Source organism: Perca fluviatilis, chromosome 4 (assembly GCF_010015445.1).
Source record: "Perca fluviatilis chromosome 4, GENO_Pfluv_1.0, whole genome shotgun sequence".
In the NCBI taxonomy this organism is placed as follows: Eukaryota; Metazoa; Chordata; class Actinopteri; order Perciformes; family Percidae; genus Perca; species Perca fluviatilis.
Genome location: NC_053115.1, coordinates 44,193,492 through 44,213,943, shown reverse-complemented (window position 1 = coordinate 44,213,943; position 20,452 = coordinate 44,193,492). Strand labels below are relative to the sequence as shown.

At 40.8% G+C, this 20,452-nt stretch overlaps 3 protein-coding genes across 6 annotated transcripts in view; all 3 read left to right on the top strand.

Moving 5' to 3' along the window:
• LOC120557074 (E3 ubiquitin-protein ligase RNF123) overlaps positions 1-20,452 on the top strand; it is a 124,627-nt gene that overhangs the window by 80,983 nt on the left and 23,192 nt on the right. For 3 of the 4 annotated variants that reach the window (XM_039797097.1, XM_039797096.1, XM_039797098.1), the window contains one exon: positions 2,879-3,111. In XM_039797097.1, coding sequence (XP_039653031.1) covers positions 2,879-3,111 — 233 coding nt within the window. Of the gene's footprint in view, positions 1-2,878; positions 3,112-6,642; positions 7,077-20,452 lie in introns of those variants that run through there. The other variant, XM_039797099.1, reaches the window with a different exon arrangement.
• Positions 12,866-14,864, top strand: LOC120557076 (nuclear factor 7, brain-like). Its single transcript, XM_039797101.1, has 2 exons — positions 12,866-13,161; positions 13,246-14,864. The coding sequence occupies exon 2, from the start codon at positions 13,263-13,265 to the stop codon at positions 14,664-14,666; it is 1,404 nt and encodes a 467-aa protein (XP_039653035.1). The 5' UTR covers positions 12,866-13,161; positions 13,246-13,262; the 3' UTR covers positions 14,667-14,864.
• On the top strand, positions 16,468-19,062 carry LOC120557077 (tripartite motif-containing protein 35-like). Its single transcript, XM_039797102.1, has one exon. It carries the CDS (start codon positions 16,475-16,477, stop codon positions 17,852-17,854), a length of 1,380 nt encoding a protein of 459 aa, XP_039653036.1. The 5' UTR covers positions 16,468-16,474; the 3' UTR covers positions 17,855-19,062.

The window sequence follows — 20,452 nt, the reverse complement described above, 5'->3', positions numbered from 1 at the left end:
CTATATAGTAATATTCTCATATACATTAGACAGGTACCTATATAGTAATACTCTCATATACATTAGACAGGTCCCTATATAGTAATACTCTCATATACATTAGACAGGTACCTATATTAGTAATACTCTTATATACATTAGACAGGTCCCTATATAGTAATACTCTCATATACATTAGACAGGTACCTAATATAGTAATACTCTCATATACATTAGACAGGTACCTATATAGTAATACTTCAAAATCATACAGGTAACCTATATAGTAATACTTCATATACATCAGACAGGTCCCTATATAGTAATACTCTCATATACATTAGACAGGTACCTATATAGTAATACTCTCATATACATTAGACAGGTCCCTATATAGTAATACTCTCATATACATTAGACAGGTCCCTATATAGTAATACTCTCATATACATTAGACAGGTACTTATATAGTAACCCATTAACTCCTCCTTTCATTGGCAGTTTTTAATTGAACAACCCTGTCGGCTGCATTCTCCGCAATAAATGTAGCACACCCCTTGCACAATGAGATATTGCACGACTAACATATTTCTCAACCCAAAGAGTCCACGAATTGCACGATGACACAAGTGCACAACCCAGCCAGCCTACATGTTAGTGATGATAAGCTTAATGGACATAGGCACAAATGAATGTTTATATTGGTTTAACCTGCATTTAGAAAGCCTGAATCTTCTACCAGGGAGTAAAAGCTGAAATTCTGGGTGAAGTATGTTGGTCGGATCGGAAACTACTTTGTCCACTGTGACAGGTTGTCATGAAACAGAGAATATGTGCTGAACGTGTCCCTGCGGTTTCTTCACCTTTCCCTTTTCTGTTTTCTCTTCATTCATGCTTGAGTAATCTTCATAATGAGCCAAGATAATCTGAACACTTTGCCCTTTCGTTGCTTTATAATTAAAGAGGGAACACAACAGACTTGTGTCGCTGATGTTTCCCGGCTTGTCCGCTGCTACTCGCTCGCCTCTTCTCTGCAATCATTTCCATCCCGACATGTCCTGGTGGAGAGAGAGAGAGGAGGAACAAAAGAAGACATGATAAAGCAGGAGAGTCTCTCTCTGTGTGAGGTGTCATGGCCGTAGTGATGAAAAGGTCAGAGGAGATTTCAGTGGAAAATGTCAGTGTTTTTCCACGTTGGCTCCTTTGGATCCCACCTGTGACGGACGCAGATGACCTATGTTCAAAAGTCAGCTGTTGTACTAAAGTTCTTTCATCAATAATAACTGTTTGAACAGAGATAAAAACCACAGACTGTAAAAATAATCAACGTGGCGTCACCCATTGGTTTGTGGACTGCCTCTTTTTAAAAGCCTTGTGTTTGGAGTGTTGACCGTCGTCATCTTGGTTTTTTGGGGCCAGAAGTGACTATATTTGGAGACCAAGAGGGTGGAGCTAAAGCGTGATTCATGCTTCTGTGTTAAATCGACTCCGTGTGTATGTATGTAGGTATGTGGAGATACCAACCCTACACCGTAGCCTGACGTGTTTTTGACTCTCGAAAAATGTAACTACACATCATGGCGACTCATTTCCTGGTTCTCCTTCTCCATAAACAACATGAAAGAGGGAGGGAGAGCAAGTCAGAGAGAGACACAGACGGAGAGAGAGAGAGAGAGAGAGAGAACACACACACACACACACACAGAGAGAGAGAGAGAGAGCGAGAGAGAGGGATAGAAACAGATCACAGAGACTGAGAGAGAGAGAGAGAGAGAGAGAGAGAGAGAAGGATAGAAACACAGAGAGAGGAAATGGTGTTGGGTCTTGTGGAAAGTCCCGCTATAAAAGATTGATGCAGAGAGGTTGGAGGCAGCCCTGATATGAGGTGTTTGTGTTGCTAAAGTGCTTCTGGTGTTTTGTCAGGTACCAAACATCCAGTCTCACATCTCCAACCACATGTGGAGTAAGGTCTGGCTACGCTGTTCATGTATTCTGGGATAGGGGGAGACACTCCCTAGCTTGTCTGTTTCCCTTGAAACCATTTACGACTGTACTGGACGGCACCAAGCTCCGGATGCAGCGACAGTGCTCTTACAGAAACGATAGAGAAAGTGGAAGGGGAGAGACATCTTGAGGTGCCGGATGTCAGGCTGTATCCCAGAACTGTACATCATTTAAGTCCGACTAAACATGTAACACGATAGTTGTTCCGATACCACTCTTTCCAGTAACTACCATCAGGCAGAAGGTACAAAGTTCCTCTGGCCTGGAAAAGAAATTACGTAAAACCCCTCATTCTCTCTGCAGTGACCACTCTGAATATTATAAAATAGACACTGTACAACTGCTGTGTTGTATGTTTAAATCTGTGTTTTAAATGAGCCTTGTCGAAGGAGAATTTCTGTCCCTGCTTTGGGAAAGACGATAAAGTTATCTATCTATTTACACCAGTATCGGAACTGCCTCAAATAGCAAAATGTCTGCAATTTGGCAATAATTAACACTGTAAAGTTTCAATGAAATGGCGATGTGGAGAGTTTGCTTCAGTTTCGAGGGGACTAGTGTTGCCAATTTCAGTTTCACTAATGTTTCATGTTGTTACAATTTAACATTTTTGTAGATCATTTTCCGTTACGATTGACGGTCAACTGGATGATTAAAGGTTATACAACATTCATTGTCTGCATATTACATTTATACAGGGTTAGTAGTATATATCTGTAAATATATATATTATTTTTAGCGCACTAGTATCAGATCTGTTCTCAGTTTCGACCAATACGCAAGTTTGGGTATCGGAATCAGTTTCAGGAAGGACAAAATAGTATTGGAACATCTCTATAACTCGAGCGTTTCCTCCTCTAACAGTTTGTCCTCTTTCTTTCTTCTTCTGGTTCAGGATCTCTCGGGCTTCCTCAGTGCTGCTCTCTGACCCCTGTTTCCAGCTGCACTCCATCCAGCATCTGTTAGGAGAGGGAGCAGACTCCTCCGGCCCCCCGGCGGCCGTCGCCGCAATCCCTGCCGCCCCCCGTCCAGTCGTCGGGTCCCTGGTGTCGGCCGTGGCCCCGGTGATCCCTGCAGCTGCTGCAAACACCGGGGCTTCAGAACGCAAGCACTTCTCCCTGCACGCATGTAAGTCAACTCCACCGATTTCACACATCACACAGTCTCCAGATGATTTTAAAAGTAGTTTAAAGTCAACTGAGATGCATTGTGGGTAATGTAGGCTTCAACAAGGAAGAAGAATATGTGAAACTTTGTTTTAAGCTGTCTATCATGAGTCTGACACAGTTTCAGGTGCTCTGGATTTATCAGATCGGATTTATCGTCGTTTCCTGTGAATCTCTTGCATATAAAATGTTTTGGTTCATGGCTGCTAGTTTGAAAACGTTCTCTTATAAGCTATTACGGAAATACTTCACTGAGTTTCTGAAAGCATTTGTGGCGAGAAAAAAAGCCATGCTTCATTTAAGATCGATAACAGTCAGTTTAAAAGATTTTTGGGAGGTTTCCAGAGGCAGAGAGTCGGGCTCAACGCCCCTGAGTAGCATGAAGTAGCCTGGATCCAACTTTATGCAAATGAGAAACTCAATATCCCATCTCTCGAAACGCATTGCACGACTGCTTGGATAGACAATGAAAAAAGATGTTGACAGTTCATTTGTATACATTTAAGACACAAAACATGAACACAACTTGATGGGGAAAACGGAAATCTGCATCACGACATTCAGAAGCACAAGTCTCTTTTCCAAAGATGCATGAAAAACATAAAAAACAGCCTTTTTACAGTTTTGTTTTATGCATGAAAACTAGGGGTGTCACGATTCTCCAAATCGTCGATTCGATTACATTTTCGATTCTAAGGTCACGGTTCGGTTCGATTCTCGATTTTTACATTTATTTATTTTAAAGCACAGGTTGCTATGCCATTTTTTGACTAGACTTTTATGCAATATAATATCTGACCTTTGTTCGCAATGTACCATACTACATTGTCAATTTTAAAACATTTATTAACAACATAATATAACAAAGTTATATCTTCAGTCAATTGGAAACTTGACATTTTGTCAAAGTTTCTGTTTATGCGCTTTCATCATGCCTAGTTTAATTACTCTGGATTCGGCTACTAGTGAATGTTCAAAATGTTTAAAATGTGACGTTTTAAACAAAGACACTTTGTGTTCGGGCTGGTAAATTGATGTACCCCCCAAAAAAAATTATCCGCTGAAAATATAGAAGTTTCTTTCGCCAGGTAAAGTCTATGGGAAAAGTCTTTCTGGGTCAGAAGGGTGCAGTACCACTGTTGGCCGCTAAGCCCACGGTTGCTTTAAGACATGGCGCTCTTCCTGGGGGCTTGGGTGGCTGCTTGACAAGCCGACCAGACGTGACGTGGGGGCGTGGCAGCATCGGCGATTCCATTTTTTTAATTCGAAATTCGAGATTGTGACTTAATTTCGGTGACACCCTTAATGAAAACCATGTTAAACAATGTACTTTCAAACGTGTCTGGACGGTTAGACTTTAAAAGATTCATTGACATTCATGATTCAACTTACTTTCTATCATTTTGGAGACCTGCATGAATAAGAGTCAAGTATTTTCTGGTTGGATACCCAAAGATTATAAAGATATTCTGTGTTGGAATATATTTAGTCTTAAGGGATGTATGTGGATAGTCAGAGAAGTTAAAACTGGATTCAGTTTCTCCTCTCGGAGTGAATCAGTCAGATGTTGGGCTCAGTCTGTGCCTGGAAAACAGGCCGTTATGTTCTTAATGTAATTTAGACTCCACTTTAATTTAGTTTCCAGCTGCAGTCACATTCATCTTGGCCACAGTGCACGAATGATGAACAATGAACTTTGTTTGTACTGCAGATGAGATTTTCTTTGTTGTTATTGTGGAAACTGAAGTCCTATATGTGTTTATCCTTCAGGCGGACTGCTTGTGATTGGTTGGAAGGAGACGTGTCGATAAATAATCACAGACACAAATAGGCAGCACAGAGAGCAGTTAGTTACTGGACAAACGTTTTAACTGCCGAACCAGTTTATGATGAATGTCTTATTAATTTAGTTTCAGAGTTGTTTTCTTTAAATCAATGTTGGCATATCTTTTGACACGTGTATATATTTTCTAATCGGTACAGAAAGGCCAGGCAATATGGGCAGGGCAATCTATAAACTGATCAGTGCTTGAATAAACGTTTTTGCAATGTGTCTTAAAGAATGCAGCCATACATAGACTGTTGGGATCCAAAGATTCAGCTAAGTACTCAGACTTCCAGATTAATAATCAATTTCAGACAGAACAGACTGATACAAGACGTCATAAAACACATTTGTACAAATCTTCACTTCTATGTGACACTGGGGAAGAAATGTTTTCATGTGACTGCGTGTTACCTGAATGTTTCAGACTGATCTAAGATGTGATTGGGCTTCATGGTGAGAGATAGCCTGACCAGCCAGCCCCACATCCAGATGTTGGGTCTGGGAACTCCCCATTGGTCAGGGCTCAATCCGAGGGGCGGGATAAACGGTTGTCTTTCAAATTCCCTCTGCACCAATAGGATAGCGCTACAACCAACCAGAGCAGCGCTAGTTGATAGATTCAACTTTAAACTCCGAACACATCTTCCTTTTTTAAGAATGACTTCAGTGCTGTTCTTTGTTCTTTTCTCAAAGAAAAGCTGAACTCCAAGTCTTCCAGAGTCGCGGCCAAAGCCGATTCCACAGACCGCTGTTCTCCAGCAGCAGCGGTCATAGTCTTCGTTTTCAAGTAGCGGGGAATTCACGCGGAACCGTCGCAACTCTGCCGTCATTATGTTAAGCCCCGCCCACCGACTCTATACACGATGTGATTGGCCTGACCAGAATTTGTTTTTTCCAGCTCGCAAGCCAACGGAGAGTTGCTAGACGACCCTGGCTGCAAATTACATTTGCTGCCACTAGGATGGTCTAGATTTCTAGGCTAGGTAAGAGAAGTAACAGACAGACTTCTGTATTAACAGAAGAACATTTCTGTATTTCCATTCTCAAACTCGCCGTTCTCCTCGGGAAACATCAACAAACTTTGAGCTAGCGAGCTACACCCTGAAAATATCTATACTGTAATATTTTCATTAGACTCTTGCTGCATGGTAAACACCTACAGCACCTACTCAACTGTGTACCTAGTCTGGATCAATGATTGTTCATTTCCAGGAATATCGCTCCAGTGTTGTCTAACTCTGTTCTCTTCGGGAAACAACACCAACCTTCGAGCTACACGCTGAAAATATCAACTTTAGAAGAAGATGTGGACGGTGCAACAAGTCAGGTCTGCTTGGTTCTTCCAGGGAATGATTGTAGAGATTTACTAAGAATATGTTTAGATCAGTTCCTCTCTAACTGGGAGGTTTTGGGACTGATTGGTGGGATTGCTGTGGACCAAGTACACACAGAGACACACTGGTAAGAGCCAATGAGGTTTAACCATGTATCAGCTCATTTAAATAGCTCACAGTACTGGATTGTGTCAACAGTTAACTTCATTTAATATTGGATGTGGAGTTTTCTTTTGCGGGGTGCAAATGTTCCACCAGAACCAGTTCCTTCCTGAGACTATTTAGCAGAGCCACCGTCGCTAGCCCAGAGAGTTTGTTTCTCTAATCCCAGAATGCATCACTGCTGTAGCCCGACCTTCCTCCCCAGCGCTGTGGAGACAGAGCTGTACATGAGAGACTACAGACAGACTGACAGACACATCCATCAGCTGGCTGGTGTTTTATGTGAAAGCATAAGAAGGAGACATTGATTCTGTCGCTCTGCAGACACATAACTGGATGTTCTTTCTGTTGTTTCATCACTGTTGAATAATCAGAATGAATGGCGAGCGGCAGCGTCACAATATTGAGATTCAGTCTGTCAGTGTGTGTGATACACACATCCAGCCGGTGCCCTGGTGTCGAGCTGTCGCCACGGGGGACGGCCTGGTCACCACCGCATCTTCCTCCGTTACCATGGGAACACAAGCCGTTTCCATGGCCACCTTCATCTGAAGCGTTTACTCTGTCTGTGTGTCATCCTGGATTTAAGATGTCATAAATGCTTTATAACACACTATAATGTAGTATGAAGACATTTATATTATATTATGTTATATATTATATTATACCATCGGTTTACAAAATATCTTTTCTGATTAAACTTCCCAAAAGGATATGAAGTATTGATGAAACTTTACGTGTCAATGAATCAGTATTATTGGTGTAATAATATAATAGTTAGAGTTGTGTGTTGGCGATACGATACAGGGATAACGATTCAATATATTGCAATTTGTTTATCTAATTTTAAGTATAAAGTAGAGCTGCACGATATCTCCAACAATGAACTGTACAAGAAAATGTAGAGTAAAGCACGATATGAGCAAAATATGCGATAATGTTGTTGAATATTGCGATGACTTTATATATTACTTGCAATAAATAAAAAGATAATTAAATGTACTCAGTTCTGTACTCAACCAACTGCTTGTTGAATTTAAAACAAATGAAAGGAAATCCTTTCTAACATTTTTATTGAACAAATTGAACATTGAATTAAATATAAAAGGAACCACTATAAAAGAATGGCCATTACATTTATAAAGTGCATTTTCCTGCTGATATTTTCTTTCAAGTAACTTCTAACTAAATAATCTCTGAGTGTCTTTCTGAGTATGTTTCTAAAAAACAATATATTGTGCAGCCGTAGTATGAAGTGAGGTCACGTTTCAGAAAATGGCTCCTATGTGGATAACATCTTCACATGAAAACAACTGGGCTCATTTAATCCACACCAGTCTCAGCTTTCCAGTCAGTTTAATGCACCTCTGAGGCTGTTTAGGGACCTCAGATGCATAAATATTCAAATACGCCATTTTAGAATATAATTACACATTTATACCGTAAAGCAGACTCGGTACCTAGAGAATCCATTTTCATTCTGTACCTGGAGGTCAGAGCCCCCCCCCAACAGAATGCAGGAAATCAAGTGTTTGATTCACTCAAAATGTAAATTTTGCTCAGAAGTGGAGCTCTCTTGGAGGAGTTTAAAAAAGTAGGTTTCTGATAAATCACCATTTTGTGGGGAGAGAAGTCTAGGCAGAAATGCCCCAGTCACATATCACAATATTCAGCTGGATTCATGGAATGCGTGGATATAAGATTTTTGAATGTACGATGTACGGTGTGGGAGTTATGGGGCGATTCTTATTTTTATAGCACCCCCTGCTGGTGGATATATGTCATTTGTCCTTTCCACGATACGCCTCTCACTGTCTACTATCCCTTAAAGTTTTTTTTAAACCTTACCATTACAATAGGGTTCCCAGCACCGCTGGTACTGGGATGCGCATTGCCTTGCATACACAGGATCCCAACCCCCTCGGGCTTGGACCCCTAAAAATCACATCACAAGTGCATCAATATATTCATACATACTAATATAACACTGACAGGGTCCATTTTGTCTCATGAGTACTTTTTCAAATATAGATACTGTGATTTTGTTTTGCTGGGTCTTTTACGTAAGTTAGTGAATGAGGGACTTTTTCTTGTAACTGAGTATTTAGATTAAGGGATGCACCAAATCCAGATTTTTGGGGTTCGGCTGAATACCGAATCCACTGATTCTGCTGACTCCTCCTCCCATCCTCAGTCCATAAACCCAGTGAACACATGAATGAAGTCAACAGTGGCTGTCCTTCCTTTGCCGTACCTGAAGTTGCTGTATTCTGGCTGCTGTCTGGAGATTCCTTCGTGCACAACTCATATTCTTTCAGATGTTTCAGACCAGATGTTGTAACAGCGGCCATGTTGTGTATAGTTTAGGGTCCTCGCCACCACCAGACCAATCAGCATTGAACAGATTGAACATGTAGCTGGACTTGAATGGCCTTCTTTTGACTGAAAGTACTGCCAAACAACAACTTTTTCTGTTCACCAGTTCCATTTCCACTTTCTCACAGCCTGCTGCATTGAACGCTCCACCTATGTAAACACCTTCCCGTAATCAACGGCGCCGTCATTACGGCGACCAGCGTAGGGCGCCTAGTGCAAGCGTAGGGTTTGTTCAGTGGGAAAAAAAATTCTAAAGAGTCAAAAAGCCCAATATTCAGCTGAATTCGAATCCTGGATTTGGTGTAGGGCTGAAAGATTAATTGCATTTGCAATAATATCGCGATATGTTAAAAGCGATTTCCTTATCACGAGAGCAAATCAGTCTGCACTCCGCAGAGAAAGTATCAACTTGGCACGCTAACTCTACGCCGTACCTTGAGCAGATTTCTGTCATTCAAACAACTCTGAGTTGAAGTTTAAAACTTTTACAGCCATTTTAATAAAATGAAGGGTTTTGTTGGGGCTCCAATCCATACATGCAGTTAATGGATACAGGCACGCAGAACTGAAGGCTCTGTTAGCAACGATTAGCTCTGATTAGCTCTGATTAGCTCTGATTAGCTCCGGTTAGCGGTTAGCTCCGTTAGCGGTTAGCTCCGTTATAAAGAGCTGCCACTGAGAGGGGTAACAATCAGACTGATAAATGATGTTCGGGATGACTCTGAGCAAGTGCAACGTTGATGGTGTCATGCACACGGCACGGGGGAGGGGCTGGAGGCAGCTCCTCTCTGTGCGCTGTAAAAAAAATACACCTGTGTGTGTGTGTGTGTGTGTGTGTGTGTGTGTGTGTGTGTGTGTGTGTGTGTATATATATAAATACACACTATATTTTTACTTGTTTAACTGTCTAGTAAAGTTCAAAGACAGTGTTTAAAAAGTGCAATCCACATGTTTACATATGTTTATTACAGTAAACAATTAAATAATCTAAATACTACTAAGTGCGGTAAAGCCACATATTTGTTTTTATATTTCTGCAATCTGGACTTTAGTGTGATTTGTTTCTGACTTTCATATGAATGTTTACACCAAGCTTGATCAGTGCTCAGTATACTACTGTGATTGAAGTAGTTAAATAAAAGATGTCATTCATATAAATTCATACATTACCTAATTTCATCATCACATCCAGGCCTGGCCTCCAGGAAAGAACAGTTTGTTTGTTTAATCTATCTAATCATGTGTTGTTCATACTATACAATGATTTATTGTATGTCTTTGTTAAATAATACAGAAGACAAAGAGCTTAAAAAAATAATCACACCTCGAATCTCAATCGCAATATTTGGGAAAGAAATCGCAATAAGATTATTTTCAAAAATCGTTCAGCCCTAATTAGGTGCATCCCTGATTTAAACAGAAGAAGCTGCTTCGTGAGATCGTCCTGCAGGTTAATAATCCGAGGTGGCTTTGTGCCACTGAGCCATGTTGTGCCTTCATCTGATGACGAGGAGAAACCGGTTCAGACTCTGGGTGTGACTGTCTGTGTTTCTCCTCACTTTGACACTTTAGCTTCATATATTTCTGTGTGCAGTGTTTTGGGTCACATGTGCTTCCTGTCTTTGGCCTTTCCTTTGTCCTGCATTTTCCATCAAATGTCCTTTTACGTTTTCTTTTGGTCTATTTTAGCACAGCCTTTCTTTATACTCCTCTCCTGTGTAGAAACTTTTGGACTGTCAGCATGTTTTTGAAGTTGGATTCTCCAGTCTTTTGTGTAAAGAAGTACATATTGCCAGGGTTTTTGTTAGTGTCTTTTAGTCAATTTGCCAGCAAACCGGCACCCCCAGTCAAAATAAGCAAAATAATGGTTAGCTGCAGCCCTACTCGCGAATGTCTGTTGTTTCTATGAAGAAATCCTGATTCAGCTCTCTGACATGTCAGAATAATGATGCACCGCGGGAAGGAGTCCTCATTATTTTGTGTGTGTGTGTGTGTGTGTGTGTGTGTGTGTGTGTGTGTGTGTGTGTGTGTGTGTGTGTGTGTGTGTGTGTGTGTGTGTGTGTGTGTGTGTGTGTGTGTGTGTGTGTGTGTGTGTGTGTGTGTGCCTGTGTGTGTGGTTTCTTTTAATGTGTGTGTGTTGGTGGAAGCACTTAAATCCCTGCAGCCCTTAATGTATTATGGATGAGATTCTCTGGTGTAATAGAAGCAGTGTTTTCTGTAGGAGCTGAAGAGAGAGATGGAAAAGGAGAATGAGTCTCTCTCTCTCTCTTTGTATCTCTCTCTCTGTGTCTCTCTCTCTGTGTGTGTCTCTCTCTCTGTGTGTGTCTCTCTCTCTGGCTCTCTCTCTCTCTGTGTGTCTCTGTGTGTGTGCGTCTCTCTCTCTCTCTCTCTCTCCCTCTCTCATTAACAGCCAACATTTACATTTTTCTACAGAATATGCAGATGGTTTATTTACCCAAATAAAAGCTCTAAATCAGCATAGTGGAGTACATTTACACAAGAACTGTACTAAAGGGCCATTTTTAGGTATTTCTATTTGATGCTACTTTATAATTTCTTATTACTAGTGCAGTGACAGTTCTGTTCTGTACTGCTGCTTGTAGCTTTCTTAACTACTTTGCAGTGTTGTCATTTTCGTCAACGATATTGCATGTTATCGCCACAGTCTGCGTTTAATGACGACGCTGCTGTCTCGTTTCCTCATTATTATCGTTTACGGATTTAACGCTTCAGCAGAGGTGTTCATTTCCAAACAGGCTTAGTGGATGTGGTTGTGAACTAACGGTAAAATATGGATTTAATTAGCTGATGTATTTTGCTGGCGGTTATGTTTTTAGTGCTATAAGTTAGCACACAACACTTAATGTTACACTACCGGACCGGGTCTGCGTGAGACGGAGGAGGAGAGGTTTTTATTGAGTTTCCTCTTAGCAAAATGCTCTGAGTGAATTTAAGCTGGGCTTTTATTACGAAGGGTAAACATGGAAGAAGTGAAGCCAACATTTTGTTTTTCCTCAACCTTTATTGTGCAGTTGCTTAGATTTATTCACAGTTTATTAATATTCAACACTGTCCAAACTGCTTCACATCCCAAACACCAAGTACATTGGATACCCAGGACACCAAGCGTGAAGCAGATCAGATGAACGGTTCTCGAGATATTTAAGACTAACAAACACACACAGAGGATCCTCGATTTATAGTTAGATACTTAAAGAAACATATAAATCCATAATACCTCATTAATCTATAGTTCTGCACTTTGCTACCATGTCAAAGAGAAATCTAAGTTTTACTGCATAATGTTAATGAAAAAAAGAATTGTCTGTGGATATAATTAAAGATGTAAGGGAGAAACTAGACCCAACAATGGCTAATAACCGTGAATAACCTCATCCTCTGACCCGGAGGAGTATAGGAGTAGGAGTTGGTGTTAATAAATGGATGTCTGTAGCGTGGGAAAACACATGACCTTTATACAGAGACAGATACTGTGCCTGCACACACAAAAGCTCACTCAGCTCTAACAAGCAACTGTAAACACACATAAACATGGGGTGAATGAATTACTTTTCAAAGAGACACAGCAGCCATACTGTGCTGTCTGGTTTTCAACTGTAAAGAAAATCTGTTCAGACTCTTCCCACAAGTCTTTGTGGGTTGGTAGGTACAGTATTTGTGTCTGTATTTGCATATTAACATCTTTCTTATATTAATATTACCATTCCTGAGTCCGTACAAAATGGTGACCAGCAGCCTTTACTAACCTTCTGTATGCTGCCTTAACAGTTAGTAATACAATTAAATAAAAAATACAATAGCACATGTATTCGAAGTGCAGTACAACGCCACACCATCAATACCCCTTCTAATAAAAACAGTATTTAGTATTTAAAAACCCCAACCAATCAGACATAAAGAGGAGCACATGTCTGTTTCTCAAAAATTAAATTAATTGGCAACATTGGCCCACCTCATCGAGACTTTGATTGCACAATTTGTTCATTTTGCTGTTTTACAATATTCGAGGGTTAGTAAGTATCTGTTGCATCAGCCTGCCCCCCCGGCGTGTTACAGGTAAAGCAAGATTTTGCAGAAAGGGTGTGACAGAGCTCCACCCGTAACCTGACTCACCTCAGACAAACAAGGAAATAGTTTGTTCATCCTTGTTTACGAGTGCCACACAGAAAGAGAACAGATTCACCTTCAGACCAAACTAACAACTTCCTCTGAGTGAGTTCAGCTACAGGAGAGAAAAAGTGGAAAATTACAACAGTGCTGCTTCAACCTGCCTACTCTACACACACTGAAGGTGAGTTTTACTAAAAACCGTGAAGTTAGTAGTGGAGGGAGGGAAGCCTTGACTGACTGGACTTTCGGTCTGCTGTGTTTTCAGCTTCACCCAGAGACAAAATGGCTTCCAGATCAGAGAAGGATCTCTGCTGTCCGATCTGTCATGATGTCTTTAGAGATCCTGTTGTTCTGTCATGTAGCCACAGCTTCTGTAAAGACTGTCTGAAGAGCTGGTGGACAGAGAAACCAACACGGGAGTGCCCAGTTTGTAAGAAAAGATCTTCAAAGGGAGAACCACCTATTAGTCTGGTGTTGAAGAACCTGTGTGAGTCCTTCTTACTGAAGAGAGATCAGAGAGTTTCAGAGGATCTCTGCAGTCTGCACTCTGAGAAACTCAAACTCTTCTGTCTGGACCATCAGCAGCCAGTGTGTCTCGTCTGCAGAGATTCAGAAAAACACTCCAACCACAGATTCAGTCCAGTCAATGAAGCTGCACGACAACACAAGAAGGAACTCCAGGAAACTCTGGAGCCCTTAAAAGAGAAGTTAAAGGTTTTTGAACAAGTTAAAATGAACTTTGCTCAAACAGCAAAACACATGAAGGTCCAGGCCCGACACACAGAGAGAAAGATTAAGGATCAGTTTAAGAAGCTTCACCAGTTTCTAGAAGAAGAAGAGGAGGCCAGGATGGCTGCACTGAGGGAGGAAGAGGAGCAGAAGAGTCAGAGGATGAAGGAGAAGATGGAGGCTCTGAGCAGAGAGATAGCAGCTCTTTCAGACACAGTCAGAGCCACAGAGGAGCAGCTGAGAGCTGAAGACGTCTCATTCCTGATCAACTACAAGGCTGCAGTGGAAAGAGTCCAGCAGCGCCCCCTGCTGGAGGATCCACAGCTGCTCTCAGGAGCTCTGATAGACGAGGCCAAACACCTGGGCAACCTGAGCTTCAACATCTGGAACAAGATGAAGGACATGGCCTACTACACTCCTCTGGTTCTGGACCCAAACACTGCTCATCCAAGACTCATCCTGTCTGAAGATCTGACCAGTGTGAGACGAGGAGAGAAACAGCAGCTTCCTGATAATCCAGAGAGGTTTAATAAATACGGCACTGTCCTGGGCTCTGAGGGCTTTAACTCAGGGACTCACAGCTGGGATGTCGAGGTTGGAGACAGTGCAGGCTGGTTTCTGGGTGTGTTAGCAGAGTCTGTCCAGAGGAAGGGACGCATACGGTCTGGATTATGGACAATAGGGTTCTACAAAGGTAAATACTCAGCATGGTCACCGCCAGATCCATCCACTGTTCTCGTAGTGCAAAAGAAGCTCCAGAGGATCAGAGTGACTCTGGACTGGAATGGAGGAAAGCTGTCGTTCTCTGATCTTGATACGAACACACACATACACACCTTCACACACACTTTCACTGAGAGGATGTTTCCATACTTTTACACTGAGAAAGAACTGACGATATTACCACTAAAGGTCTGCGTGATCAAAACAACTGCTCTAATACAGTATTTAGTTTGAAGGTAGAGATGATTACACATTCACATTTATACAATTTACTTCGTAAAAAAATTATATCTATCCATCCGTCTACGCCAAGCACTGTTTACATTATTTGACACATTGGATTAAGTCCCACTAAAGATATTACCACTGAAGGTCTGTTTAGCATTGGATACAAAGATATAATTCTGTTGTTTTATTGTTTTTATTTTCTCTATATTTGACAGTAAGCTATTTTTTCTATTATCACCCTTTTCGAAAAATGATTTAGCTTGTGATCATTATTTTTTTTTTTATATTGATACTGTTTAACTTGTTGTTCATGTTTTTTGTTGAATTGTATGGAGCCTTGAAGACCAGCAAACACTTTGTGGAAGCTGATTTGATTCAAATAAAAAAAGCAATCAATGTTTCAATGAATGCATGTTTGAGTGGCCTCCCATTGTTCAGATTTACCAATCTTTATTTTAAATTGTAGTCCAGATTGTAAAGATGTCCGTCCCCTTCCTCTTTCTTTGTGTTGGCGTTCTAACCTCTGGTGGATTTGTGAGGACTATGGTTAACTGCTCCTCAGATCTCTGCAGGGTAAATCCAGACAGCTAGCTAGACTATCTGTCCAATCTGAGTTTTCTGTTGCACGACTAAAACTACTTTTGAACGTCCACACGTTCCACCAAAACAAGTTCCTTCCTGAGACTATTTAGCAGAGGCACCGTGGCTCCGTCCAGAGCTTAGCACTGCCCAAGACGATTGTGATTGGTTTAAAGAAATGCCAATAAACCAGAGCGTGTTTTTCTCCCATCCAGGAATGCTGTGTGGACTAGCCAGACCTTCCTTTGCAGCGCTGTGGAGGACGGTCTGGCAAACGAGACTAAGTCAGAGGAGGACTTGTTCCATTTAAGGTGGACGTCTCAGGGTGGGTAGGGGAAGTCAGAGGATCACCAAAGTAATTCAACATGTCTTCATACCTAAATTATGAGGGGCTGTTTAGGCCATATATCAACAATGCATGCATTGCATATACACCACTTTTTCTTGCGCACACAGATGAAAAAGCATGCACTTACACCACTTTTTCTTGCGCACACAAAAAGCATGCGTATTCACCACTTTCACCTCGCAAACACTACTTTTTCTCCCAAAAACTTGTTTGTGGACGAGCTGAAGTTGTCTGAATGCAAGCTAAAAAGTTGTCTGTGTGTGAGCTAAAAAGTATTGTGTATGAGCTAATTTGCAAAGGAAGGCCTACCTTTAGCTTAGTTGGTGACGTGGCCGTCCACCAGCTGGAAGGTTGGCGGTTCGATCCCAGGCCCACTGAACCCCATATTGCTCCTGTTACTGCCCCATACATGTGTGGGAAGATAAACCATCAGCTACATGTAATGTAGGCAAATTTCCCAAAATATGTCATTGTCCCACATTCACTGAATATTGCAGGGATTTGTTATATTTTAACTCCTCCAATACATTCATACTATAAACATAAACCTATCTGTTGCATCAGCCTGCATCAACACTGTGGGATGGGATACACCCCTATGTTAGATGTGAAGGCACAACATTTAGCAGAAAAGGTGTGACAGAGCTCCACCCCTTACCTGATATACCTGAGACAAACGAGGAAACAGGGTTGTTTTATATTAAAAAAAAAAAAAAAAAAAAAAAAAAAAAAAAAAAAAAAAAAAAAAAAAAAAAAAAAAAAAAAAAAAAAAGAAAGGGGAAAAAGAAAAAAAAAAAAAAAAAAAAAAAAAAAAAAAAAGGAAAAAAAAAAAAGAAATAAAAAAAAAAAAAATTTTTGAAAAAAGGGGGGGGATCACTCAGACTAAATGGCTTCCAGATCAGAGAAGGATCTCTGCTGCCCAATCTGTCATGACGTCTTTAGAGATCCTGTTCTTCTGTCATGTAGCCACAGCTTCTGTAAAGACTGTCTGCAGAGCTGGTGGACAGAGAAATTAACACAGGAGTGTCCAGTTTGTAAGAAAAAGGTTTTGTCTGAACCCCATGTTAGTCTGGTGTTGAAGAACCTGTGTGAGTCCTTCTTACAGGAGAGAGATCAGAGAGCTTCAGAGGCTCTCTGCAGTCTGCACTCTGAGAAACTCAAACTCTTCTGTCTGGACCATCAGCAGCCAGTGTGTCTCGTCTGCAGAGATTCAGAAAAACACTCCAGTCACAGATTCAGACCCATTGATGAAGCTGCACGACAACACAAGAAGAAACTTCAGGAAACTCTGGAGTCCTTAAAGGAGAAGTTATGGGATTTTGAACAAGTTAAAGTGGAGTGTGATCAAATAGCAAAACACATCAAGGTCCAGGCCCGACACACAGAGAGAAAGATTAAGGATCAGTTTAAGAAGCTTCGCCAGTTTCTAGAAGAGGAAGAGGAGGCCAGGATGGCTGCACTGAGGGAGGAAGAGGAGCAGAAGAGTCAGAGGATGAAGGAGAAGATGGAGGCTCTGAGCAGAGAGATAGCAGCTCTTTCAGACACAGTCAGAGCCACAGAGGAGCAGCTGAGAGCTGAAGACGTCTCATTCCTGATCAACTACAAGGCTGCAGTGGAAAGAGTCCAGCAGAGCCCCCTGCTGGATGATCCACAGCTGCTCTCAGGAGCTCTGATAGATGAGGCCAAACACCTGGGCAACCTGAGCTTCAACATCTGGAACAAGATGAAGGACATGGTCTCCTACACTCCTGTTATTCTGGACCCAAACACTGCTCATCCAAGACTCATCCTGTCTGAAGATCTGACCAGTGTGATACCAGGAGAGAAACAGCAACTTCCTGATAATCCAGAGAGGTTTGACTATTGTTTGCTGGGCTCTGAGGGCTTTAACTCAGGGACTCACAGCTGGGATGTCGAGGTTGGAGACGGTCCAATCTGGGCTCTGGGTGTGTTTGCAGAGTCTGTCCAGAGAAAGGGACTCATAACGTCTGGATTTTGTTGCATAGAGTTTGATAAAGGTAAATACGCAGCACGATCTGCATTAGATATGTGCACTGATCTCATAGTGCAAAAGAAGCTCCAGAGGATCAGAGTGACTCTGGACTGGAACAGAGGAAAGCTGTCGTTTTCTGATCTTGATACAGACACACACATACACACCTTCACACACACTTACACTCAGAGGATGTTTCCATTCATTGGCACTGTGGATAAACTGAAGATATTACCAGTGAAGGTCTGTGTGACAGTGGAACAGAGCAGTTAGGGCTGAACGATATGACCTAAAATCTAAATCACGGTTATTTGAACATTTTACCTCGATTACAACTAACGAACGATTTCTATTATTTTTGTCCTCATAGTAGAATACATTTTGAATATTTCCATATAAAAAGTAAAACACTTAAAAAGACTTTCACCCAGGAAATGAGTGTTTGTCTCCCGAGAGTACTCTGCTGTTTTAACCTAAACCATAATCTTTTTCCTAAACTTAACTAGTCGTTTTGGTGTCTAAAAGCAACTGTTGTTTTTGTCGGCTATACTCAACTGTAACAGATTCATCGTCCAGCCCTAAAGCAGTGGAACAGTTAGAGATAAAGAGGATGATTAAATTCATGATGTTTTTTCTTAAAAGGAAAAGTTAAAGAATTGAACTACTTAATCAGCAACTGTCCTCCTGCTGTCTCATTATAACAAAGATATTTTTGTTGCACATACTGTTTTTATTTTCTTTTTAGTTTGACAGTTTGACAATACAGTTTGATTATTGTTTCTATATTTTCAAATATTTCATGTAGTTTCTCCTCTTTACGTTTGGTTCTTTTCTTTTAAATTAATACTGTTTCACTTTTAATTGTCATTCTTTTTTCCACCGTGTGCGTCTGCGCTGCGTTCTGGAGGCGCCACGACCCCCGTTAGCAATCACAGCCATTTAGGTCAATGTTTGATATTCTAGAACAGCAAGAGTATCCAGTCAATTTACCAAAAGATGACCCCCCCCACACACACACACACACACACAGACACACACACACACACACACACACATACATAATAGACATCACAGAACCTTTTTTTAAGGACGATGCTAGAAAAGAGAAGACATGGAGTTTAACTGCAGGAGTGCTTGGAGTGGAAGGTAGATACTACTTAATAAACACGGGATTGTTCTGTAAAATACAATCTGTGAGTCGGGCAGGAAGACGCTCCTCTTCTGAGACGCTCCTGGTGTGGTATGGCGCGTGTCGGAGGATTGTACAAAACCGCTGCACAGCCAGTACAGACGCGCATGGTGGAAAATAAGATTTATTATTATGACGTGTGTGGAGCGATGAAGGCCAGTACACACTTTGTGGAAGCTGATTTGATGATAAAAAAAGAGAAGTAATCAATGTATCAAAAAATCAGTTTGAGTGGCTTTTTATTGTTCAGATTTAACTACCTTTGTTTTAAATTGTAGTCCAGATTATAAAGTTTCCAAACATTAAAATCAATGTTTAATTTCTTTAACTTCTTTATATGAAAAGTGTACAAATGCATGTTTTAAATTATCCAAGATATTTAAACCCATTTTCCTTTTAGATATAATAAAGAATAGATAATTCTACCTGTAAAATTGTTTCATTCAGTTTCCATCAGTTAAATCTGTTGGTCGTAAGAGTCGCTCTGTTTAGGGTGGATATCCTGAAATTTTAGTAAATGGCCAATATATAAAACATGTAGAGAAATTTAAATATCTGGGGGTAACTCTAGATTCAACACTTAGCTTTAAAGGTCATGTTAAAAAGTTGTGCAACAAACTGAAAATTAATTTAGTAAATTTTAGATACATAAGAAACTCTCTCACAACTGAAGCATCTAGTACATACTTAAATGCAAAGATTATCCCCCACCTTCTATACTGCATTACATCCTGGTCTCAGGCATGTAAAACAGTCATACAACCCTTGGAATCTTTGTATAAAAACTGCCTCAAGATCCATGACAAAACAACATGTTATTATCATCACTGTCATATACTTGTCAAATATGATCTACTTAGTTTTGATAATTTAATAAAACACTCAAATGTGTCTTTACTACATAAAATCATATACAGTGCTACTCCGAAATAACAGCGCAAATTACTCTAAGCGTTACACGAAGGGAGTGTAGCATCCCACAACGTAAAACCCAATTTGGGAGTTCCTGTTTCTCATGTGGCCATGAGGCAGTGGAATGCCCTTCCCACAGAATATATCTTATGCACAAATTCCCAGACTTTCTCATGCCTAACAAAGAGTTGGTTGTTGAGTAAGCAAGTTTGCACACATCTATAAGATACTGTATATGTGTGTGTGTGTGTGTGTGTGTGTGTGTGTGTGTGTGTATCCGTGTATGAATGGGTGTCTAACTTGCTGCGTCTGTTTGAGTGTGTGTGCTGGGGGGGGGGAGAGAGAGAGTGAGTGGGCTGCTGGCACTCCTGTTTTTGCTAAACTGCTTGTTTTTAATTGCTATGGACACCACGTCATCTATAGTCCTGTTCAATTTCTTTTTAAAATTGTTATTTTTATAATTGTCATACCTGCCCAGGGACTACCTGGCCCAAGACATATTCTCTTGTATTACAAGTTTAAGGTTTATTTGTGCATTGTCCCTGTTTCAAATAAATGAATTTCCATTCCATGTCTAAGGTTGGATCAGGGAAGTCAGAGTATCACCAAAGTAATTCAACATGTCATGGAATACTTAAACGACACACTAGGTCGATTGCCAAGGATTCCCCAAACAACATATATGTTAACAAATGAAACAGCCGCACTGTGACCGTTTTTACTGAATGTATTTATTTAATTTAAGTGTTTTTTTTTTTATAAAAAATAGA

Excerpts from the sequence above, each read along its gene's own strand:
- LOC120557076 (XM_039797101.1), top strand. The coding sequence starts at position 13,263 with ATGGCTTCCAGATCAGAGAAGGATCTCTGCTGTCCGATCTGTCATGAT.
- LOC120557077 (XM_039797102.1), top strand. The coding sequence starts at position 16,475 with ATGGCTTCCAGATCAGAGAAGGATCTCTGCTGCCCAATCTGTCATGAC.